Raw genomic sequence first — 26,575 nt, forward strand, 5'->3', positions numbered from 1 at the left:
GTCAATTGAATATTCTAAACATTTAATCTACACAATCAAACTAGCTAGTAATCTCTCTCTCTCTCTCTCTCTCTCTCTCTCTATATATATATATATATATATAAAATAAGCGTAAACAGTTGATGTATGCGACACCTCTCCTATAATAAAGATTGACATTTATCTTTTTTCTCCTTTTTTTGCCATTTTTTCGTTAAAATATTAGCTGAAAACTAAAGTTACTCTATAAGAAAATCTATAATAATGTCTACATTTATTGCTGAATAGAAATGGAAGACATTGAAGAGTATGCATGAAGTGTTTCAGTTTCCAATCCTTTCATTTTCATTGGAGAGCTAAAAGTAAACGGATTGCCTCCAAATATTTCTAAAAACGAATTAACTCCAAATATTTCTAAATATTTTGGTCATCACCTTCCCTATATTTAATGTTTCTTAATACGTACTGATGTAGATTTAGGCAAATTAAGTGCCAGCAAAGTGATGGACACTTTTTTTCATCGTCTATAAACTATTCCATTTTGATAACTGTAGCAGCATTCCAACGGACATTTTCAATGTTATATTTATTAGCTTTAGCAGTTTTGGAACGTTGATGAGGATAAAGAAAATTAGAAAGGTTAGAAGAAGAAAATCAAAGAGGTTTCTCATAAGCCACTTAGGCCATCTCCAATCTTACACCATTTTTTGCACCAAATGCTATTTTGGTGCAAAAAATAGTATTTTGGAGCTCCAACCTTACACTATTTTTTGCACCATTTTGGCGCATGAATAATTTGGTGCAACACTATTCATCTACACCATTACTATTCATTAATATTTTTTTTTTATTATATAACACTTTTAATTTAACATATTATAAATTTTAATTTTTACATTTATATTCCTAATATACCTATTCATCTACACCATTACTATTCATTAATATTTTATTATTATTTTCTTATTATATACACTTTTAATTTAACATATTATAAATTTTAATTTTTACATTTAGATTCCTAATATACCTAATTATTTCATTTTTATTTTATTTCACTTTTATTTGAATTATCCATTAATATGTATAGCGTATAATATTTGCTTGCAATTTATATTATTTAAAAATTTATGGTATAAAATAATTTTATATTAAATTGTTACATAACAAAGGATTAAGAATTACATGGGAGGGATATGTAAAAAAGAAAAAAAGAAATGATTTTTATGAAATTAAAAAATAAAATTTAAGTAAAAGAAAATAATATAATATAGAAGAGAGAGAAGAATATAAAAGGAATATTCTTTTTTGATGTAAAAAATAGTGCAGTGAGTTGGAATTAATTTGCACCATTTTGGTGCAAAAAATAATGCAATGGGTTGGAGATGCCCTTAGCAAATCTTATCTGATTGCACAGACCAAAGGAAATTACAAAGAGAAAAATAACAAAAGCCTCTTTATACGGAAGCTTAACTAATGTCGGAAAGCAATCTTGCTGTCAAGACCACACTCTTCTTATCTGGAGTATGTATTATGTTTAGGAGGTAATGTGGCTAGAATGTTTATTTATGTTTTTACTCCTTTTCTTTTTTGCTTTTTAATTTTTGTTGTTGAGATATATGAAAAATGAATTTTTTTAGCACCTATAATATGAGATTTGTGGGAGTACACACTCTTTACGTCAATTCGCGCACGTCAAAAAAACTTTAATTTTTAATTTTATATTTCCCTCTCCCCCACCCTCCCTTTCTTCTTTATTCCCTCCTTGAATCTTTCTTAATTATAATCATAATTCATAATATATGATTATCAACTATTACATTAACCAACTATATCCTTGCCATTCAAATTATGAGAGATACAAAGACAAACGTGCTTGGTTAGTGATGGAACTCCTAAGCCAGGACTACGACACAGAGAAAAAGGTGTTAGGGCCCACTCGAACTTCTTAAAGCCAAAAATAATATGGCAATAAACATTTATTATAATTAAAATAATTAAAAATTAACGAAACCAAGAGTATTTTACTCTATGTAACTTCATCCATTCATTTTACAATTCCTACTAAAAATTTCAAAAAAAAAAACTAAGTATAGTTATTTTAAGATTATCAAGAGGCTGTCTCCTTCACCCCTGAAAGGCAATTATGAAACAAAAATCGAAAAAATTGGAAGAACGGGGGAACATGGACAAAAAATTTTTTTAATGGGGGAGGATCCATTCTTTTTTTTTCTTTGAAAATAGCTTGATGAAATTTGTTCTCTTCTTTTTTTGGCTTGTTTTCATGTACTGATGCAAAAAAAAAATTGGATATTTTGTTTAGGTGTTGGCATTGGTTGTGGATTTGGGGTAGGATGGGGTTTTGGAGGTTTGCTTCTTTTTTTTTTTTTTGAACTTTCCATTTTTGGGTTATGGATAATGAGGAGGAGGAGAGAAGAATGGGATGGGTAGGGGTTGGAAGAAAGGATAAAAGGGACGGGTGGGGGAAGGGGTGGGGAAATGAAGAAGAAAGGGACGGGTGGGGGAAGGGGTGGGGATAAAAAAAAATATAAATTTGGTATTAAAAAAAAAAGAAAAATGAACTAATTTTAATTAAACGCGCCTATTTTTTAGTTATTTTTACATTTTATGCCACATCAGCTTTCAGGGAGCAAATAATATCACTTTTTCATATAACCAAAATTTAAAATTTAGGGGGTTTTGATGTATTTTGCCAATGTTTATTTATGTTTTTACTCCTTTTCTTTTTTGCTTTTTAATTTTTGTTGTTGAGATTATTGTATGAATTAGCACCTATATGATGAGATTTGTGCGGATTTATTTCAAACATTAGTTTTATTTTCTCAATGCTCCTTGAATCTTTCTTAATTATAATCATAATTCATAATATATGATTATTTTATAATTAACCCAACTATATACTGTTTATGGACCGTCGTCCACCACTAGGGCCCACTCTTCTATAATTTATTATAATTAAAAAATTAAAAATTAAGGGGCCCTCTTTTATAATAGTAGAAATTTAAAAAAAAAACAAATTTAAATTATAAAATAAAAATACAAAAAAAAATTAAGGTAGGATCCACGTGGACAATTGCAACAAAAAAAAAAAAGACATTTAAATAATGATAATAAGTTCAGAAAAGAAAATTTATAAGGAAAAAAGAAAAAGAAATAACGATTTAAATTGAACACAAAAATCCCTAAAGAAGTCATAAAACTAAAACATTTAAAACTTAGACACATACGTTTCACACAAATAATGAGGAATAACATCAAGAAGACGAAATATAAAAAAAAAAATAAAAATAAAAAATTAAGGTGGGGCCCACTCTTCTATAATAGTAGAAAATTTTAAAAAAAATAAGGTGGGATCCACTCTTCCATGACAGTAGAAATTAAAAAAAAAAACAAATTTAAGGTGAGCCCACTCTTCTATAGTAGTAGAAATAAAAAAATTAAGGTGGGGCCCACGTGAAGATGTAGAAGACAATTGCCAATTTTTTTTTAAAAAAAATAAGGTGGGGTCCGCGTGAAGAAGTAGGAGAAAATTGCAACAAAAAATAAAATGGACATTTAAATAATGATACTAAGTTCATAAAATGATAAAGGTGTAGAGAAAATTTAAAGAAGAGAAATTTAGAAAAAATAAAATAACGATTTAAATTGAACACATTAACCGCTAAAGAAGTCATAAAATAAAAAGATTTAAAACTTATACCTTATACCTTTGGGTATAACTTTAGACATGTATAAGTTTAGCACATACGTCTCACACAAATAATGAGGAATAACATCAAAAGGTGAAATATAAACGGTCAAGAAACGTATACACATATTTTCTTAAAATGATGAAGTTGGTCTATACTTAAAAATTTATGACTACAGCAAATGTTGACACATGAAAGCGTTTTTCAGTGTTGTTAAGTAGAAAGAGATGACGGCATGAAACTCGGTAGGAGAAAGTATATTTCAAATCTTTCAATTGGAAAACCAAACCAGAAAAGTCATATATGGGAGAAGCGGACTAAATAAAATGATTTATTGATATTTTCAGTTAATTGAATTATAATACTTTTTATAATAAAATTTTCATAATTATATTACTAAAAGGCACTCTCTCTCTCCTAATTTATGTGGCATAGTTTGATTAGGCACGAAGTTTAAAAAAGAAAAGAAATATCTTTGAAACTTGTGGTCTAAAATAAGTTATAGGTATTTGTGTGGATTTAAATTATTTCATTAAAGGTAAAAGGGAAAGTTTCAAGTTAAATGATTTCGAAACATAAAAATATATTATTCTTTTTTAGACAAACAAAAAAAATAATGTGGTACTATTTTTTGTGTTGGGCCCGTGCTAGCATGGGCTTTCATCTAGTAATATAATATAGAAGAGAGAGAAGAATATAAAATGATTATTCTTTTTTAGTGTAAAAAATAGTGCAATGAATTGGAGTTAATTTGCACTATTTTGATGTAAAAATAGTGCAATTGGTTGGAGACGCCCTTAGCAGATCTTATCTGGTTGCACATACCAAAGGAAATTACAAAGAGAAAAATAACAAATGCCTCTTTATACGGAAGTTTAACTAATGTCGGAAAGCAATCTTGCTGTCAAGACCACTCTTCTTATCTGGAGTATGTAATATGTTTAGGAGGTAATGTGGCAAGAATATTTATTTATGTTTTTACTCCTTTTCTTTTTTGCTTTTTAATTTTTGTTGTTGAGATTATTGTATGAATTAGTACCTCTATGATGAGATTTGTGTGGATTTATTTCAAACATTAGTTTTATTTTCTCAATGCTCCTTGAATCTTTCTTAATTATAATCATAATTCATAATATATGATTATTTTATAATTAACCCAAATATATACTGTTTATGAGCATTTCCTTTTTAACACTAGAAAGATGAGTGATTTTAAGATCCATTATAGGACTGCTGCTTATTTCATATATTTATTTATTGATCCTTAATTCTGGTAACGATCTAGGTGACTTGACACCTCTTTTTTGGCCAAGATAAGTATTTATCTTTTCTACATGTTTTTTGTTTGCTTTTTTCCTTCTCAATTTTCCTTAAAACTTTTTTTTCCCCTTCTGCTATTTAAAGTCCATATTTCACGAGAAGGAAGACAAAATGAAGGAATATATATAAAAATAAAAAAGAGAGAGAGAGAGAATGAAAGAGGCCTCAATTATGTGATTGTATGTGAGAAGAACTTTGTTTAGATATTATATAAAAAAGATAAATTAGTTATTTTTTATTTAACTTGAAATATTTTTCACAAATTCTTTCTATTTAAAAAGTTATATAAACAGTTAAAAGAAGTATGAAAAGGTGGCTGATTAGTAAATGTTGACTCTCTTCCTATAAAGATTAATTAGTTAATATTAATTTTATTTTAGCAAAAAAATTATGATATTAATACTTGACAATATTTTACTTTTCTCTATAACCGCACGAAGCGCGGATAAACACATTAGTCATATTAAGTCAAATACGCAATCTACTGCAAGGAGATTCTATCATAGAATTGTACTCTCCAAACCCTTTTCCACAAAACAGGTGCCTACATTAAAATTAAAGGGGTCATTTGGTTGCCGGATAAAAAGAGAATTATTTATATTTTAAATTAGCATAGCTAATGTTTGTAGCTTTTTAGTTGCTTTTTATCATATTTAGCATATCAAGTACGACATTTAGTTATCATTTTATAATCTCACGTAATTAAAATATGTATTCCTTCAATCTCAATTTACGGGGCGCAGTTAGATTTTCAGAGTCAACCAAATTTTTCTTTGGCCAGAATTTCTTTATATGCATTTTAAATAATTTAAGTTGTTAGTTATTGTGATTTATAGTATTTTCTACATAATTTTCAAATATATAAATTTTATTTAAAAAAACTCAAAGTTTCTATGTTCGAATTCACAATCAAAGTTTAGAAATGTGAATCTCAAATTCCAATTGTGTCACATAAATTGAAACAGAGGTAGTATAATTTATGAGTTGATTTTATATAGGGTAGAAGATAAAATAATTAAAACTACACGAATAACAAAACCTAGTATGACTAAGCCCTACATAACTGATCCGTGCATTAAAACTGATAGATGGAAGAGTCACGTTGCAGTCTAATGATTACAACTCTGTTTTCCATTTTGTTGCAAGATCTATTTTTACCTAAAAACTTTATGTTTTTCTTATTTTCCCATTCCGGAATCTAACGCACTCCATTTCAAAATATATTTCAAAATATTGAAATTTAAATACTACTACCTTCTCTCAAATTTTACGACATTAGTCGTTCACGTAAAGGAAGTACATATTGTAAAAAGAAATTAAAATGAAAATGAAAATGAGGACCATAGGACCAGTTTTAGGGGACTAAGGCAAGTTTTTACCGTGTGTGTGATATGGCATGTCATAGTTATTTGAGAGTGTCTATTAATTGACAAATGCACCGTGGGTCCCACATTTTGGCCTTTTTACTAGTCATTTCTCCTTTTCTCTTCCCCTGCCACGCTACCACTATTTCTTCCATTAGAAGCCCCTCACCCCACGCCTAACCCAAATAACTTGCACCATCATTCCTTACTAATTTGCATTCGGTTAAGCTTCACAACTACATACTTTTAAAAAAAAAAAAAAATTGTTTACACAGCCATCTGATTGAAGAAATTAAATAACGCAACAAGGCACGGTGAAAAGTTAGCAATGTCCATGAAATTAGAATTTCAGGAATATAGCTAATGTCATTTAAAATGGAGAAGGTTAATGATAAGAATAAAAAAAAAATTAAATTTTAATTGTTAAATATAAGTTACATCTAAACAAGAACCAATTTCCATCAAAGTAACCTTTTAGTCCATCCGTAAACAACCTACAATTGTAGAATTCTTACGTCAAACTTGAAATATTTAAATTCTCAATTAATTTTAAATGCAAATGTTCCTTCGATTTTAATTCTTTATCGATACTATTAGTTACGGATTTATTGGTAATTTCTTAGTTTTTTTAATTTTTAATTAATGAGATATGAAATCAATTGAGGTTTTAACATTAACAAGTATATTATTTCGTTTATAACATGAAAATAATTATTTGGGTATTTTTATTCATAACAGCTAAATGAGATGTAAACATCAAATGTCAATATACATACATAACAATACTTCACCATAGCAGTCATAAGATTTTCGGACAAACGTTGCTATTATAAAGAAGTTTGACTACTAATTGCATCAAATGGAGCAAATAAATTAATAAATGCATGAAATAAATAAAATATTGGCGAAAAAAACCCCATGAGGTAGAAAAGTGAAAAAACCATGCTTGAAGTCTAATATATACGGTGCCTCCAGCGGTAGAGTAAAAAGAACATGATTAGAGTGGGGTGCCGGGGGCGGGGGAGGATTTGCTGTGGCTGGAGAAAGAAACAGCACTAAGGATGAGATGGGGTAAGAGAAGTGGGAGCCACAGTATATTTTTAAAAAAATAATCACCCTCACATGTTATGTCATATGTGTCTCACTCAGCATAAAACTTTTCGGGGGCTAGGTGCTTAATTAATAATTAGCAGCCCAACTTGCTTTGGGTTCTGTTTGGGCGACTTTAGTACACAAGCCCTAGGATTATATATATAAACACGTGGCAAATTAAAAAAAGGGGATTCAGCAACAATGCGCTTGGTGCTTAGACTATCCAACAGTGGTCAATTTTGCTTTGATGTTAACTAGATAATTACAAAACGTCTCTGGGATCTGATTCTCTATACCACGAATGAAAGGCTGAGTTCTTTGCTTCTTCTGTCAACACGTGGCAATTGCACCAGATAATTTGGTCTGTTCATGAATGGTTAAAATTTTACGTGAGTTTAACGGATTGGAAGTATGCCGGTGTACAAATCGGTTCAATCCGAATTTCCGAACGGGATTAAATCGGATTTGGATCAATTCGATAATTCGATTTCGATTTTGCGAACGCAATTGTAAAATATTACGATTTAACGAGTTCGGATACGGTTGGCGATTATTGGAACCGGCCCAAACAATTCGAATTTATATGCCACTAGTGACCAGTATGACTAAGAGCCTCGCAATTGAATAAAATATTACGATAAGCCAAAAAAAAAAATAAGTTAATTAGGCTAATTTTTTTTTTTTTTTTGGCTTATAAGTTGTTTTCGAACAAATTTCTTTAGATAAAAATTTATAAGCCAAAGCCTAATTATTTTTTTGGGCTTATTTTATGCAAAAATGACTTTAAAATTTATGGGAACTCAAAAAAAAAGTAAAAACGAACTTATAAGCCAATCCAAACGGGCTCTAATACTCTAATAATCTAAATATATATACGGTTATTACTTAATAGTGAAGTAATATTTATTTAACTTCAGAAGTGGTGCAAATGAATGTCTGCATGCACATCTTGCATTGGATATTCATGGCCTTCTTGTTGGCCTCGGGCTAACTTCCCTTTTGGTCTTTCATCTTTTTAGCGTTCTTCTCACGAGCCATCTTTGCCTTTTGGCCATTGCCTCCACCCATGGCTTTGTTTGTTCTCTGATTTGATCTTAGCCTGTACAGATTAGAGTTTTTGTTTTTATTTTTTTGAGGATGCAAACTGAGTTATTATGCTTGTCTTCTTTCCAAGATCTTTGGATTATTAATTTGGTATATGTAATGTGGTGTTGGCGGATTTGTATGCTTGCACAAGTTGTCAAGCTCTTGTTTTGCTATTTATATGCTATTATGCTTGCAAGTTTATGGTTTTTTCTTGGTTAATGTCTTGGTTACAAGGCTGCAAATTTAGGATCTCATTATTTGTTGTTATGTTTACTCTAAAACTGAAATGAAATAGTTACTTGTTTAAATTTTGAATAAACCGAACAAATCGATTTGTGTAACCGAACATAAATAATAAAAAACGAATCGAATTGAGCCTAGAATGGATCGAGTTTGGTTGAGAATTTTATAAAGTCGAAATTTGAAATTTCAACTCGATGATGACCAAAACCGAACCGATCCGATTCGTGCACACGTCTAATTGGAAGCGAGGGCATCTCAATGGATTTTGGGCCTAAGGCGAAATCTTAATTTGATGCCTAATTATATACTTTTTCTTTTAGCCTTATAAAAATAAAAGATTCTAATCGATGTTTTGTTATAATCAATTTCTTATAATATTTTTATTTGATAGAATATATTGTGATGCAATAATCGAAACGAAACAACAAGAAAATTCAAGAAATAAAAAAGAGAGATAATTTGACACAAGTTAGACTCAATTTAGCAACCAAAGTTATAGAAAACTAAGACCTCTAAATTTAAGAATAAGAAGCAACCAAATTCTTAGGATGACCAAGAGGGATTAGAATTCCCTAATAACCTATCCTCTCAACAAACACTCAATCAAAGGTTTCACAATCTCTGCTCTCAAGAGTTTTACAATATCAAATATGAATATTCAAAATAGTCTAAGTCTTCCAAAAAAGAGAACTATTTCTATGCATTTAGAAATAAAAAAAGCAAAATGACATAAACAATGAGACGTGGCCGCATTGTTTGGCTATTCTAGTTGTTCAAAATCTTGAAATCAATACCACTCTTCATTTTTGCCATTGTGGTAACTTCCCGTTTCCTCAGCCATCTTTAAGAATGGACTTGGGAAGTGGAAAAGGAAACCTCCCGGCTTACACATGAAAGGCTTTGCAAGTGTTGTAGTTCCCGGGCTTGGCTCCTTTTACGGCTCGAGGCATGTGTCATTCTGGATGAGAATTTGTCCTCATGTTGTAGTGTCCCCTTTGTAGAAATGGATGAAGGTGTTTACTTGATATTCATGATCATGGTAATGTTCTCAAGGACTTCAAAGGGACCATGTGTGGACGGAAATCTTTCTTTTGTAGAATCTGGTTCAAGGAACTAAATTTGCCCTTTTCGCCACCTTTTGATTCTTAGTGTTTTGGAGTTGTTGTTGTTGTGGATCTCTATGATGTAAAATGAAGATTTAGATAGGCGTTAGATTCAAGGGGGTTGAGGTTTGTAATCGTTTGTGAGTTGTTGAATAGAATTATTCTACTGTGATTTTAATATAGTTTCTTGTATTTATGAGGATGACCTGTCCCTGTTGACAACGGTATGGATCGTTTTGTTGGCAAGAGTTGGAAAACAACAACTTCGTTCCGAAGCCTACCTACGATTCTTTCCAAAAGTGGAAGAATGGGGTGTTGTTGGGAATTCGATTTGTTGAGTTTGTGGAGGTTCATCAACCTTATGTTGGTTGGGTTGTTTTGAATATTGTGCAACAAAGGATTTTTCCCCTTTTTGTTCTTGAGTCTTGAAATTTGAAAGGTTGTTGAGGGATGGGGAGGAGTGTATGCAAGATGGGGTTGAAGCCTAGATTTAGCTTTTGGCATTGGCCACAATTGTATGTGGTTGATTTGAATGTAAATGGAATCCCCATTTCTTGTCAATCCCAAAGTGTGTAGAAAAGTGTGCCTACTCACAAATAACGTTGGGCAGAATGCGTTTTGAATCATAATTAGAATAGGATGTTGTTAGCCACCTTTCCCTTTATTCTTCGGTTGAAAGATTGTTGTTGACGATTTCGGGATACAATGTCTTCAAGCTCTCAAAACCCATCAATTTGGAAGACAAAGTATTGATCAAAACATGTTTCCTTGATAAGGCATTTACGTTAAATTTTGTATTGGATTACAAGGAAGGATTGAATTCCATTTAAGTGCCTATAACCTTTAAAGATCTTTAAGGACTCATGGTAGTATCACTAATGACGTTGTTGTAGATTTCCCAAAAGCACGAATTAAGAGCATACAACTCAAGATCATAGGTAGTATAATTCAAAGTTCGAGATATGGGCTTTTAGTCTTGCATTAAAGCGGACGACCCACTTTGCTTGCATCACATTCAATCTCAAATATTTTGTCAAAGTCGGGTAATTGCAACAATGGTCTAGCATTTGTTTTAAAGTGTCAAAGGCATTAGCTTGCTCCGTACCCCAAGAAAAAGGTTTGTCCTTTCGGATTACCTCGGTCGAAAGGAGGGTACGGTACTAAATCTTTTAACAAAACGCCTATAGAAACTAGCCAAGCCATGAAAGCTTCGTCATCTCCAATGGATTTTGGAGTGGGCCAATTTCTTATTTTGGATTCATCAACCTTGATGTTAGCAAATTCCAAGAAAACAATATAGTCGAGAACATTTATCAACATTGGCATAAAGTTGTTCTCGTCTAAGCACTTCAAACACACATTTCAAATGAATAACATGCTCATCCATGGTTTTACTATACACCAAAATATCATCAAAGTAAACAACCACGAATTTGCCAATAAAAGGTTTCTTGATTTCTGCCTAGGAGTTTTATGAGACCAAAAGGCATCACTAACCGTTCATATAGACCAAACTTGGTCTTGAATGGTTTTTCACTCATCTCCGGATTAACGTTCGTGATACCGCTCCTAAGATCTATCTTAGAAAGCGAATATTCAACGTAACTTTCATAGGTATGGGCTCGGATTGTTATCTTGTTGATGGCACGACAATGTCACGCGCCATGATCCATCTTTTTTGGCACCAAAATCACGGAGGCGGCACATGGGACTCATACTTTCTCGCACAACTCCCTTTTAGGAGTTCATCTATTTGCCTTTGACTTTTGACAAAACTTAACGGGACAAAATCAATTTGGTGTTAATTCCCCAAGGGTGGTCGATTGGGAGTTTTGGGAACACTCATCAAATTCCGCAAAGAGAAGAAATAAAACTAGGAAAAGAATGGGTTAGTTTATATGCATATCCCGATGCATGAGGGAGAATCACCGGTTGACGCTCCCCCAATTCCTCCCTAATTTCCCACTGATTCGCCAAAAGAGACACCTTGGTTTTTTGCTCTCCGTTCTTTCCACTCAACTCTTGAGAACTACTCTCCTCTACTTATATCTTCTTTTCACTTTTACGACCTTCTCCTTCAACTCCCTCATTTTGTTATAGATCTCACCCACTTGGGAGGGGGTCATGGGATTCAAGACATATTTGACACCATTGTGGACAAGGGTGTATATTCTCCCATTATGGTTGACGGACCTATGTGCCATGGTCGGCCAAGTAGAATGTGACACGCTTTGGGAACAACATCACATAACATGTGATACTTCCCAATCGTGAATTTGATGATAGCTTGCCTAGTCAATTCACCACATTCGTCGAGCCATGATGTAAGGTTTCCATGGCGGGTGGTGGGAAGTTTCAAGAAATCAACAAGGGTGGTACTAGCAACATTGGCACAACTCCCACTATCAATGATGATGCTAGTGTTTTGGTTAATGATGCACTTGGTGTGGAAGAGATTTTCTCGTTGACTTGGGTCATCCATTGCTTTGCTTATCATGGTTCTTCGCACCACATAGAGAGGTATGATGTGTTCGCCTTCAACACCATCCCCTTCACTATCATGTTGTTCATTCTCGCTCGATAGCCCTCATCATCTCCTTCCTCACATTCTCCCTCATCCTCACTATAAGTGTCTCTCAAAATAAACGCTACGATTAGGGCATTCACTTGCTCTATGACCGAAGCCATGACATTTATATAGGAGTTTTCGTATGCCTTTTGGAGCAAATCGGATGTTTGTGACTCGCTTCTATTAATTCTTCACAAATGGATGCTTTTGTATGGGGGCCTTATTCTTTTGCCAATTGGTAAGCTCCTCGTTCTTTGTTATTGTTCCATGAACTCACATATTGACTTATTGATTTTGTCTTCCCGAGACCCTCCTCTATTTCAATGAGTTTCTTCAATGCTCCCATAGTTGTGGAGTCTCATTTGTGAGACAATCTCACCATTTAACCCTCGGAACCGAGTCATAGCATTTAGCTCATCCTCGTCAAAGTCGATTCTCATCTTGACAATTTGGAACTCATCATAGTATTCTTCCACACTCTTTTTGCTTTTGCCTTAAAGTATACACCTTCTGAGTTGTTTTTGCTTTAGCGTTCGGTGACATACTTACGCCGCGTGGCGTCCTTCAATTCATCCCAAGTAGGTGTGGGAGGAAGCCCAATAATTCTTCTAGCGTTCACCGAGTTTCCCTTGTGGAGGCATACCCTTCGAATTGAGCAATGGCATAAGACGACTTTTCACCTCGGACATGTCATTCGTCAAGAAAATTCTATCACAATGCTCCAATCAAGAAATGCATCGGGGTCACTTCCTCCTTTGAAGATTGGGAGAGTAACCTTGATAGAATTGAGACTCGTGTCTCGCCCTCCTCCATAACCGTGATATATGAAAATCTCCATCGTCATCATAACCTTTGCCGATGGTCACGACCTTGGTACCCTTCACGAGCTTGGTACCCTTTTTGCCTACCCATGCGAGGGTTAGGACCATGCCTTCCACCCCTCCCTCGATAACCTCCTCGTGCTTGCCCTCGTTGCCTCCAACCTTGGTCACCATATCGTTCGCTCGAGTACGGCTTCCTCATCTCATGTGTGGGTTGTTGGATGTTTGGATGGTGTTCGGTGGCATAGGTGCATTTAGGTGTGATTGGGGGTGGATCATTTGGATGTGGGTCATTTGGAGTTTGATCTTGTGGGGGTGGATTGTTCCGTTGGCCACTGGGAATGTTGTTTGGTGGGGTAAGAGTTGTGTTTTATATATATATATATATATATATATATATATATATATATATATATATATATTGCACTCGGGGCGAATACGAGACCTCCCTACTACCTCCTTCAATTGCTTCCACCCTACTTCCCAAGTTTTCCATTCGACCATCCATACTACCAACCTTATCGTTCAAGGCTTGTAAGGCCCTCATTATATATGCGTAAGTTATGGGAACTTGTGTTTCATCCTCCGTAGCCATGGTACCTATTAAAGACACTTTCAACAAAACAAGCAAACACGTTAGATTAGTAAAATCAACTCACAATCGCTCAAGTGTGCGCACCTTTAATTTGCCTCACAAATTGCTTCCGCTAAAGATTGTGTGCTTGTTAATGTCGACTAGTCACGAGGTTCAAATTCTACTCTTGGTCGGAATAGATTCTTGTTAGACTAAGAAAGATGGACGACTCATGCAATCTAACGGACTTGAACCAAGGAATTAACAACGAAGCAAAAACGAAGAAAAGCACGAAAGAATTGGCACGAAAGAAATGCGGACACAAGAACTAGCAAACACAAGTAGGAACAACTACTAAATGGCTACTAGTTGAGAGACACAAGAAAATGGAATGCTAAAAACTGGAAAATAAATCGAATTTCGGGCCCGGTAGGTGATAACTTGAAAACGTGGTCTTGAAGTCCTAAATGATCCCAGGTATCAATTTGAAATAATGGAAATTTTAAAATTTCTATATTCTTTTTTTTTTTTGTTCCCTGAAGGATTAGGGATAAAGACCATCAACTAAGGATCAAGAATTTTTTTGAGAAATGAAAGTGGGTTGAAATGAAATTTGGAATTGAAAAAGGTACGGAGTATACGGTTTGAGCTTGACGGAATACGGTCATTGTGGGCGGTCCGTATTTTGTGTCCGTATTTAGTGATGCCCAAATACGAGAATGCTCTTGCCTTTTACGACCCACAAGACATGGTCGTATTGTGGTTTACGGTCCGTATTTAACGATGTCTTTTCTAGGCGAATGCCATCCTTGTTCCTTTTATACGGCGGGGAATGGTCCGTATTGTGATTTACGGTTCCGTATTGTGGTTTACGGTCCATATTTTGGGTTTACGGTCCGTATTTAACAAGGATGCCAAATTTTTTGTTATTTCAAGATCCAAGTTTACGACCACGGATTATCCGTAAAGTGATTTACGGTTCGTAATTTGCAATGTTGTCTTCGCGATTTTCGTGTGAACTCGAATTTCGAATTTTGGACCAAATTTTTGGATCCGATGACGTTCTTGGTGCCCACTCAACCTAGTATTTACCCTTTTGGGGTAGAAAAACACTTTTTCAAAACTTGGGTATAAACTTTTGGATCTAACTTTCCTTTTGAGTCTTCTTCTCCACTTGAATCTATGAAGATGCTAGAACACTGAACATTCAAATTTCTACTACCTTCAAATTCATTTTACCCCCAAATTTCGAATTTAGGTTAACCTAATAGAACAAAGCCTAATGGTTATCAACTCCCAATTTTCGTCACAAATCAAAACCCACCAAGTTGTTCTTCAACTTTTTCTAAAGCTTCAACCCAACTGGTAGATTCTTCAATATTGACCGAATGACACGAAATTTGAAGATTTGAAACCCTAATTTTAAGGAATAAGAATCTAATAACAAAATAACAAAACAAACACAAATTTTTTGGGGTTTTTGGTGGAAAATTTCGTTTTTTTTTTTATATATATATATATAGTAACAAACCCTAGGCTAGATTTGATAAAATCTAATCCAAATCGATACCAATTGATGCAATAATCGAAACGAAACAACAAGAAAATGCAAGAAATAAAAGAGATAGATAATTTGACACAACTTAGACTCAATTTTACCAAAGTTATAGAAAACTAAGACCTCTAAATTTAAGAATAAGAAGCAACCAAATTCAAGAGGGATTGATCCCTAATAACCTATCCTCTCAACAAACACTCAATCAAAGGTTTACAATCTCTCAACTCTCGAGTTTTACAATATCAAATATGAATATTCAAAATAGTCTAAGTCTTCCATGAAGAAGAAGAGAACTATTTATATCTGCTAGAAATAAAAGAAAGCAAAATGACATAAACACCCTTAATGAGATTTTGGGCCTTGTTTGGCTATTCTTCTTTCTTCAAAATCTTGAAATCTCCTTTGCAAGAATAGCCAACTCTTCCTCTTTTAGCCATTGTGGTAACTTCCCATTTCTCTTCTTCTAGCAAAAACAAATGGATTGGGATCGATGTCATCAAAAGTATATAGCCTCAAGTGAATCTTTAATGTTTAGTTCCCGGCTTGGCTTTGTAAATGGAATATGGGCTTGCATCATATTGAGTAGAATATAATTTTCTAATTATACAATTTCTTCTGGAGTTTTTCGTTCTAAGTTGAGACTAAAACATCAATATGGAGCAAATTAGCTCAAAGCACATACAAAATTCGTTGTCAAGTGAAAATCAATTCAATTTAAAAAGTGAATATGCGTAATGAAACATGAAAAAGTTTCAATGGTAAAACTTTCTGGTGCTTATACCAAACTATAGTAATTTACCATAGTTAAGTCACAATTAAAGTTAAATTAAATTAAATTTTAATAAATTATAGAATGTAAAGACATGTTCACAAGTTCATTAATTTGGTGTAAAAATCGAATGTGAGTAAGCTTTTACAAAGTCAATGATTATTGACAAAATTGGCAAGAAATAGTTGATCTAAAATGAGTACTTGTCATTAATAATAATAATAATAATAAGTATCATAGTCATTTAAATTTATATTGAATATTTAACATAAATTTTCAAATGTATATAATATAAGAGGTCTCATATATTTTGGGGCCTAAGGCAATGGCCTTAGTGGCGTAGGAGTTGAGCCGCCCCTGATATTCCGAAATCAAGTACGTTGTCGCACATATAAAGTATCGTTAATTAACATGTTAATTTTATGACAATTCTGAGAACTTTCCCATTATAGTAAAGTTATAAATAATTCTTTATCACATTAAAGAGAAATTTACTCACTATAACATGATAAAATCACAACACTATTTTTTATCATATTAAAAATAACTAAATTATGTGTGATTTTCTCCCAAAAAAAAAAAATGACCGAAAGGTTAGATTTGTTTGATGAAGATTACTGTGAAGGATCGCATGACATGTCGATGAGGTTCTTAAATCATAAGCAATTCAACTTTAATTAATTACTTTCTGATGTCATTATTTATAAAATTTATTTATAACCTCTTAGCTCTTATTAGAAGAAAAAACTTGGTAAGTATAGTCTTTTAGAGATATTGGGAGAGAGTACCATAAAATTAAGAAAATGAACTCAGGGGCGAATCTATGCATCAAAAATGGATCACGTGTACCTATGATCACCCGACTAAATTCGGTATATTATGTATATAATCCTTAAAATATATCTAATATTAACTGAAGGAACACATGGTCAAACTAGATTGAGTGAAGCATTGATTAAGTGTTGGGTTTAATCCCTTAAGGTTGTGGAATCGAGCCCTGCTAAATGTACTTTTGCGTCTTTTAAAAAAAAAAAAAAAGATTCTAAAATGAACTCATCCTCTTAAAAGCTTGAATTCGCCTCTAAATGAACTGCATCACCAATGCAGTCTAGTTTTGCTACAAAAATATGCAATTAATATATGAACTTGGCATGTCATTCAAGGAAAGTACTTTTTGCTCAATAGGTCTAATGACAAAGAAATATAATCAGAAAACTACATCACGGTTAAATAAACTAAAAAGTTGTATAAGCAAGTGCCATCGTTTTCTACCAATTAAGCCCTTGCCACTATGACCTAATGACACATGTGACTTCTTGGTCATTTATTTATACAAACAAAAACACAATAATGCATGTTCTTAATTATTGCTCCTCCGTTTCATTTTACTTCGTCCATGTTGATTTGGAACATCCCTCAAGAAAACTTATATTAGGGGTGTATTTTTACTAAACTAACCCTATTAATGATGTTTTGGAATTTTAAATTTGATTACTACTCCACTTTATGTAATTTAATACTAATGGTAGTATAAGAAAAAGTAATAAAACTCTCTTGATTTACTAAAATGAACAAGTAAAAAAAAAAAAAATTTCAATGTAAGGGCCAAGTAAAATAGATAGAGTAAAAAAAATAGATAGAGTACTACTATTTGATTTGCCGTGCTGCATATGTGACTAATTAAAGTTTGGTAAACTTAGGGGCCCATTACTGTGGTTGACTTGGGAACTCAAACAAAGAACTCTAAGGCCCCGTTTGTCCATAGATATAAAAAAAAAAAAAATTACTTTTTTTGAAATTTTGGAGTTGGAGTTGTGTTTGACCATAGTTTTTAAAATTGTAGTTTTTGGTGAAATGTAGTTGTAAAAAAGTGAATTTTTTTGAAAACAAGTTTTTTGAGTTTTTGATATTCCGGAATACAACTTCAAGCTGTATTCGAAATTTTCATGGCCAAATGCTGATTCCGGAAAAAAGTGAAAAAAATTTCCAGAATAAAGTGAATAATTCTTATGGCCAAACGGGAGCTAAAATCAATTTTTTTTTTCACGGATAGTCGTCCAAAGGCCTTTGGTCTTTAATTTTTATCCCTCAAATGGTTGATCTTTAATTTTTGTCCTTAATTCATTTAAAAAAATGATTGAAAATATCTTGAGATTCTGGTAACTAACCCCTGCTTAATTAAAAAAAAAATCGCAATGCAGAGTTTGAATTCGCAAGGCAGAGTTTGCCTTATGCCTGAAGGTTTGCAAACTCTACCGTATAAGGTAGAGTTTCATGCAAACTCTGCCTGAAGAAAGAGTTTGCTACTTTAAGCGAAACTCTGTTTTGCGAATCTAAACTCTATTTTGCGATTTTTTCTTTTAATTTTTAACTGAGCGGAATTCGAATCCAAAATTCAGGAGTTTTTAAGCAAAGAACAAAAATTAAAGACCAGCAATTTGAGGGACAAAAATTAAAGACCACCCCCGAATAAGGTCAATCGTTCAAATTGCCCCTTAGAGACCTTATGTTTTTTGTGCCTTTCGTAAAACTTTGATTAAAACCCATACGTTTTAGGCTTTTAGCTTAATACATTAGATCATCTGGATACCCTCCAGTATTTAACCCTCCAGTAATGTTCAATAATACCTTTGATTAAAGCCATGTGTCCATTTAAAATTTTAACGGCTTAGATTAAATTCCTTCTCTTTCTTAATTCTCTTCTTCACTTGTTCTTTTCTACCTTGCAAAACTCACCCCCTCCTCCTAAACAAAATTTCTCTGTGAAAGACACCCGAATGGGAGAAAAAGATTAAAGTCAAAATCTCAATTTTGGTCACTACCATCTCCAAGACTTTCGAATTCTTCAATTTGAATATACATCCGGAGAGGGAGAGAAGATTAATAGAGAAGCTGAAAGTATTTTTCACCCCGGCAAAGCAAACATACGTTAAAAATGATTGTTTCTAGCATTGTAGACTTGTAGTTATGAAAATAGAAAACAAAAGAATCTCCGAAGGGAAATAGTAGCAGCAACAGAAAAGGGCAAAATGAATCATACACTATTAAGTTCCCTACCTGACTTTATTTTCTTAGCCAATTTCTTCATGTCTCAAACCTTTCTCGAAGGTGGAAACAGGAGGGGAGAGGAGTTACTTTGATTCTAACAAAAGAAAGACCACATGACGTGTGGAGAGAATATCATTCATTAGATTCAACATATGACACGTGTCAATAATCAAAAGAGGTTCTGGACGGTACTGGAGCAAATTAGTACTGGAGGGGATCTCAACCCTACTTTTTAAGTCTGCCAAATCTGAAAATTATCAAATCTTAATTATATGTTGCTATGGAAATTTTGAAAATTGACAGTCAACTGAATATTCTAAACATCTAGTTTAGGACAAGGGATCATTAAGCTTACCGAAAATATTCCTTAACTGGGCAAAGGGAAATCTTTAACCTACACAATCAAAACATTAACTTTCGGTTACCAAAAAAAAAAAAAAACATTAACTATAGGGAAAAGGGTCAAAATGTCCCTATACTTTGGGAAAAGGGCTAAAATATCATCAATTATAAATTTGGATAAAAAATATCTCTCCCGTCATTAAGGTTTTTAAATATACTCCTATCTTAATGGAAATTCCCAACATAACCGGATTTTATTTTTAAACCAGCTCTATTTAAACCCGACTCAACTATATAAAAAATTCATATGCGACCAACTTATTCCCGAATCCTACATTTTGAGTCACTAGGCATAGGAGCGGGTAACCCATAATCTTTTTTTATTTAGTTGGGTCGGGTTTAAATGGAGCGGGTATAAAAATGAAATCAAGTTATGTTGAAATTTCTGTTAAGACAGGGGTATATTTAAAAATTTTAATGACAGGATAGGTACTTTTGAGCTAAATTTATAATGAAGGATATTTTTAGCCCTTTTCCCAAAATAGAGGGACATTTTTGATCCTTTTCCCTTAACTATATCAAGTCAAACATTCAATCTATTGCAAGGAGATTATATCGTACATATGCAATATGGATTGTGGTAGGATGGATATGACCTTTTATTATTAGAGGTTTCAGGTAGGAGCTGCGTATGGAAAATTTTTATTAAAAAGTATTTCTCCTTAAATGGATCTTACACGATGAAAATTGAGATTAGTCAGGTTCAAATGCGAGTATCGGACACCGAATAGAAATCGATGTTGCAGTTAATGATTACAACTTGGTTTTATATCATTTTGGTGCGTACAAGATTTCACGGTACATAAAAGAAATTAATTCTCCCATTCCAGATTCACTCCATTCTGAAATACTGAAATTAAGATGTTAGGTAATAAAACTCAACTTTTCACTTCAGTAGCATAAGTTACTTGTGCTTCTTTTAATTCTTCAACTTAGATTACCACCTTATCACAAATTTTACAATATTAATCGTTCACATAAATCTATCGAAAATAATTTCTCTATCTCCCAAAATAGGAATAAGATGTGCGTACATTCTACTTTTTCAAGACTTCACTTATTAAATTATACTGAATATATTATTGTTGTAGTCGCATAAAGAAGGTGTGAACATATTGCAAAAAGAATAAAAAAATATAAATGAAAATGAGGACCATAGGACCAGTTTTAGGGGGCTAGGTGCTTAATTAGCAGCCCAACTTGCTTGGGTTCTGTTTAGGCGCGTTTAGGAGTATAATAAACACGTGGCAAATAAAAAAGAGGGGGCTCAGCTAAAATGCGCTTGGTGCTTCGACAACAGTGGTCAATTTTGTTTTGATGTTAACTTGATATATCCTCACTCCGTCCCATAATAATTGTCACTTTAGTAAAAAATACCACATTAAGAAATTAATAATGCAATATGAAATTTACAAAATTATCCCTATATAATAAAAATAAATTACTTTTTCCTCTTGATTATAGCACACAAGTAGTAAATCTTTTGACATTGGGAATCTAACGATACCAAGTTAATATGTAGCTTGTCCAATCATTATTTAGATGTTACTTTAACTTATCATTTTTTATCTAAGGGTAGAGTTGGAAAAAGTTAATCAATTTATGTCTTGATTTTCTAAAGTAATACTTATTATAAAATAATTTTTTTTTAACTAAGGTGATATTTATTATGAAACAGAGGGAGTAGCAATTAGTCACAAAACGTCTCTGGGATATGATTCTCTATCCCACAAATGAAAGGCTGTTTTCCTTTGCTTCTTCTGTCAACACGTGGCATTTTGCACTAGATAATTGAGTCTGTTCATGAATGGTTTATATTTTACGGTTACTTTATTGGAAATTGATGATGATGGAAGGACCTAAAGGGAGGTGTGAAACATATACTCCCTCCGTTCTAAAATGTGAGTCTCATTTTGATTAGGCACCGAGGTTAAAAAAAATAACGAAGCATTTTGAATATTGCGATTTTAAATTAAATATATATAGAATAAATAAAAATATTTTTTAATCTTGTGATTTTAAATATGTCATATGCAAAGTTGAAATTAAAGATTTACCAAAAAAGGAAAAAAACCTTCTTTTTTCAGAACGGACGAAAAAAGAAAGTAAAACAAACATTTTGAAACAAAGCGAGGCATGGAAAATACTATATATTACATGGAAAATACAACATATAATATATAGTATTTTCCATGTTCTACTACAGACAGTAGAATGGCTTTTCATTTTGAGTTATATTGATTTTTGGACTTCTAATTTTTGCATATAGTACATGAGAATGACTAAATACTATATTTGATCTTTGATTTATATTTATTAATGATAGATGATTCAATTCTTTTTAGTTCCAATCTCCAGGAATTGTTATTTTCATTTAGGAATATCTCTTTTTCCCTTTATTTTTCCTTTTTTCCATTATTTATTCCTTTCAATACCTACATAAAATATACAAGTTGTAAATAGTATAAAGATTAAATATATTATTAATTAATCACACGTTCAATTTATTACTTCGACTTATCATTTAATTTATTTTTGTTTAGGATATTGTGCTAATTAGTCCTGTAAAAGGATATATAATCGAATGATTTTGATAGTTGAAAGCAAAATTGGAAAGCACAGAATGATATATTCTCTTTTAACTTTTATTTATAACTCAAACACGTCATACTAATATATTCAATTTTTTACAAGTATACGCATTGATATAGGGTAGACGCGCAAAGGGCGTGCCCGAAAACTAATATATATATACACACACAAAATCATTTATAATTGTCCTTGACAAGTTTTCATATTCTGAAAATGGTCAATAATGTGCATTTGAAAATACTTCTTCTTCTTCTTTTTAAACAAATTATAGCCGCACGGGCTGATTTTATATAATCAGAAAAGGTTCATAATGCAAAAAAATAAAAACGTGGAAGGTCCAAAATGCAAAATAAAAAAAATTGAAAGAGTAAAACAGGAAAATGTAGCCCAAATCCCTAATTTTGCTCGACATATTCAAAGCTATGTCGGTTTCTCCTTCTTGCTCGAGTTGTCGGTGACCTGAGCTTCGTTCTTGTTCCTCCTTGCTCATTCTCATCGTCTTCCATTGCAGAAAAGGTACGTAAATACACGTGTTACACATGTGTAGAGAGACCAGTATAATAAAAGAAACGAGGAATCTTGACTGAAAAGTTACTGCAAAGAATGATGATTAATAGAAGAAGGGAAAGTTCTAAGACCAAAGAGGAAAAGAAAATTTACCTTACAGAGAAGGAGCTTTGTAATACTACATATTATCTATTCAACAATAGCAGGACTTTTCATTTTGAGTTATATTAATTTTTGGACTTCTAATATTTGCATATTGTATATGAGTATGTACTAAATACTATATGTTGTTGATAATACAATGAAATTATAATTACAATTGAAAAATAAAAATATCTTCGGTAAAGCGCGGATATACCATTTCTTCTAAGGAAGTTCAAGCCTGCAAGAAATCTACCCATTCGGAAGATAATTTTTTTTTTTTTTTTTTTTTTTTTTGACTTGTCCTCCAGGGATACTGACGGCCCGATCACGTCGTATAACTCAACAAACTCGGACAAGATGTTGAGTCCAAAGCTCCACCAAAAGAATAACACCTTCCTTCAACTAATAATCTCTTTCTTTTTATTACTTTTTAAGTTAACTCTCCAAATATATAATTTTCTCTACTTCTCGACAAGTTAAGGATGGATGACAATTTATAGGTGAATGATATTATCCTTATAGTAATGGATGAAAGGTATGGTTTAGTGGGATATTAAACTTATAATTATGTAGAGAACATGGGTGAGTAATGAGTAGGATATGCAAGGAATAATGGTCACTTTATGCCACAAAAAAACCGTAAGAAAATAAAGGCCAATTCTCTTGATGGACAAGAAGTTCATTATTGCCATTGCGATAATATTTAAAGGTAAACTTAAGGCCATAATCTGCCTCATGAAAGTGGGAGAATAATTGGACGGTGTCTAGCACTTTAAAGGTTGCAATTTAATATATTGATATCTAATATTAAAATGCTCAAAACGCTACAATCCTATTTCATTTAGATGATATAATGATATGATGATACAATGATATTATATGGCACCTTGTCCCATGATGGGTCGGGTACGGTATACGTGTACACGACTTTATTCACCGAGTCCCATAATGGGCCGGCTACGGTATATGATAATGATATGTATGATTTCATTCGTAAGGCACAGGTACAGTGACTTTTTGACTATTATACTTGTCTCCTGGAATCTACTTCGGTTATGATCCTACGCTGATATTGTATTTCATGCTTTATATACTCGGTACATATCTCTTTACCGACCCCTTCTTCCGGGGAAACTTTTTGCGTTTCATACCGCGATGCTTTATATACTCGGTACGTACGCTCGCTTTGGTGATCCGCCGACTTAGGATTTCTATTCGGCTATCTTGGAGTGCTCCCTTGTCCGGAGCCTAGATTTTTAGTTGACGAGATCCTCTTGTTGTATATATGTTTATCCGGGGGTACGGGGGCCACGTCCGTCATATATTCTTGTTGATACTCTTAGAGGTACGTAGACATATGTGTGGGTTGTATATAGTTCTTTGTTCAGTTGTGTCTGTATGGCTTATGTTTTGGGGTGTTCCCACTCGTAGTGGCAGCCTTGTCGGCTTGCGTATGTATACATATTTTGGGATGTTGTATGTAGTGGCAGCCTTGTCGGTTTGCTTATGTATACATATTTTGGGACGTTGTATGTAGTGGCAGCCTTGTCGGTTTGCGTATGTGTATGGTTGGGACGTTCCCATATATTATGATAGCCTTGCCGACTTATGTACGATGTTATCTGTTGGTAGTTGTGACTCCACAGGAGACAGGTTGTCTTGACATATATATATATGCGACAGTTTTGAGGCGACAGTTTTGAGGCGATGTCTTGCCTTTTTATATATAAGTTCCTTATCATGCTAGTTGTGGACTGATTATAGCTAACAGGTGTGTATACGAGTGTCCAGCTCGGGCACTAGTCACGGCCTACGGAGTTGGGTCGTGACAATAATTAAGGAGATTAACTTCATAAGATATTGAGGAAATGATCAATTGTAACATTGACAACAACCCATATTGCTCCCCCTTCTCCCTTACCAATAGTAATGCTTCCACCTAAGCAGATTACGAAGTGTATTCGAAAATGGAGGAACACCTACTAATAGTTCAATGGTACATCGTGAAATATACAAATGCTTTGTTTTTTTTTTTTTTTTTTATTCTTACGAGAAAGGTATGTGGAAAGTACATGATATCATGTTGTGAGGTCGTCACATAACAAGAAGAAAGCTTATGTTTGACCTTTTTCAATGTTGCTACCATATCAGTCATGTTCATCCTTTCCACTGGAATATTAGCCGTGCACTTCATGGCTAACTCCATGATGGATGACACACAATGCAACTTTTTACTTAAGTTCTCTTTATCTATTATGAGTAAGTCAGGATCTATCATTTGATCCACCTCATTAGGAAGCGAACTATGCACACAACTTCTCAAGTTCAAATCCCCCGCGAACATTTCATCACTAGGTTTCTTCTTGGTAAAAGTTTCTAGCAACATGATACCAAAACTATAAACGTCAGATCTCTTGGATATAAGGCCTTCCAAACCATACTCTATAAAATAAAAATAAAATATGTCAGCGAATAAACTTTTATCGTGTTAATCCATAACATTATTTTAAGTTAAATAAAGAACTCACTCGGAGCAATGTAACCAATTGCAGCAAAGGTTGTAGTGTGAGCAATAGATTCTTCTTTCGTTGAAAGTTTTGCAATGCCAAAGTCAGTCAGGTGTCCAACCATGTTGTTGTCAAGTAACACATTGCTAGGCTTCAAATCACAGTGAATGACTGGTTATAAGTAACCATGATGGAGATATTCCAGAGCAGATGCAACATCAACCATGATATTAAGTCTTTGCATTATAGTTAAACAATAATCTTGAGAATATAGCAACTTGTCTAAGCTCTTATTTGGCATGTACTCAAGTATCAATGACTTAAAATCCAAGTTACAACAACTGCTAATGATCTTGGTGAGATTTCTGTGACGAAGATTCCTCAAGATTTCACATTCTCTATCAAAGGTTTGGAATGTACCTTCAAGTTGCACATTGAAAACTTTGACAGCTACTATCATCCCATCGGCCAATATCCCTTTGTAAACAGAACCAAAACTTCCACTTCCTATCAAGTTATTCCCATCAAAGCCCTGAGTTGCTCTTTGAAGTTCGTAGTAAGAAATTCTTTGTGATGCTACCTCAAGCGACCATTTTCCTTCAGCATTGACTCTTTTACCCCCACGTCTCATCGAGACGAAAACTATTGCTGAAATAATTCCTATTATAGTGATAAATGAAGAGGAAACTACAATCCATATCAGTCTTCTTTTCTTTGAATTAGAAGGAGAAGTTGGGACATGCTTTTGAGAGTTACCACACAATCCTTCATTCGACATGAAAGAATGGTAAGGGAGATGAACAAAAGATCCTCCATTCAGAATTTCCCCATGTAATCTGTTGAATTAGACATTAAAGGAGTCTAGCTGCTTAAGTTCCTCTAATGACTTCGGAATCACACCAGAAATATTGTTATGGGAAAGATCCACTACTTCCAAACTTATGAGTTTCCCTAATATTTTTGGAATAAATCCTTCGATTCTGTTATGAGCTAAAGATAGTTGAATCAATTTCTGCAGTCCACCCAATGTACTCGAAATTTTGCCTGAGATATGGTTCGAGAAAATATCTAAAAGTATTGCAGCCCTGAGGTTTCTAACTTCTAGTGGTAGAGAGCCATTGAAGAAATTAGAAGACAAGTTTAGCTTCAAAATGTCTTTGAGGTTCCATATGTTTGAAGGTATGCTA

At 33.2% G+C, this 26,575-nt stretch overlaps 1 protein-coding gene across 1 annotated transcript in view; it reads right to left on the reverse strand.

Moving 5' to 3' along the window:
• Nucleotides 1-26,166, reverse strand: part of LOC132061166 (probable LRR receptor-like serine/threonine-protein kinase At3g47570) — a 28,065-nt gene extending 1,899 nt beyond the window's left edge. The window contains exons 1-3 of the mRNA XM_059454024.1: nucleotides 25,809-26,166; nucleotides 25,410-25,559; nucleotides 25,007-25,323 (exon numbers count right to left, since the gene is read on the reverse strand). Coding sequence (XP_059310007.1) covers nucleotides 25,007-25,323; nucleotides 25,410-25,559; nucleotides 25,809-26,166 — 825 coding nt within the window. The remainder of the gene's footprint in view (nucleotides 1-25,006; nucleotides 25,324-25,409; nucleotides 25,560-25,808) is intronic.
• Nucleotides 26,167-26,575: the final 409 nt, after the last annotated feature.

This window comes from Lycium ferocissimum, chromosome 6 (assembly GCF_029784015.1).
Source record: "Lycium ferocissimum isolate CSIRO_LF1 chromosome 6, AGI_CSIRO_Lferr_CH_V1, whole genome shotgun sequence".
NCBI classification, from domain to species: domain Eukaryota; kingdom Viridiplantae; phylum Streptophyta; class Magnoliopsida; order Solanales; family Solanaceae; genus Lycium; species Lycium ferocissimum.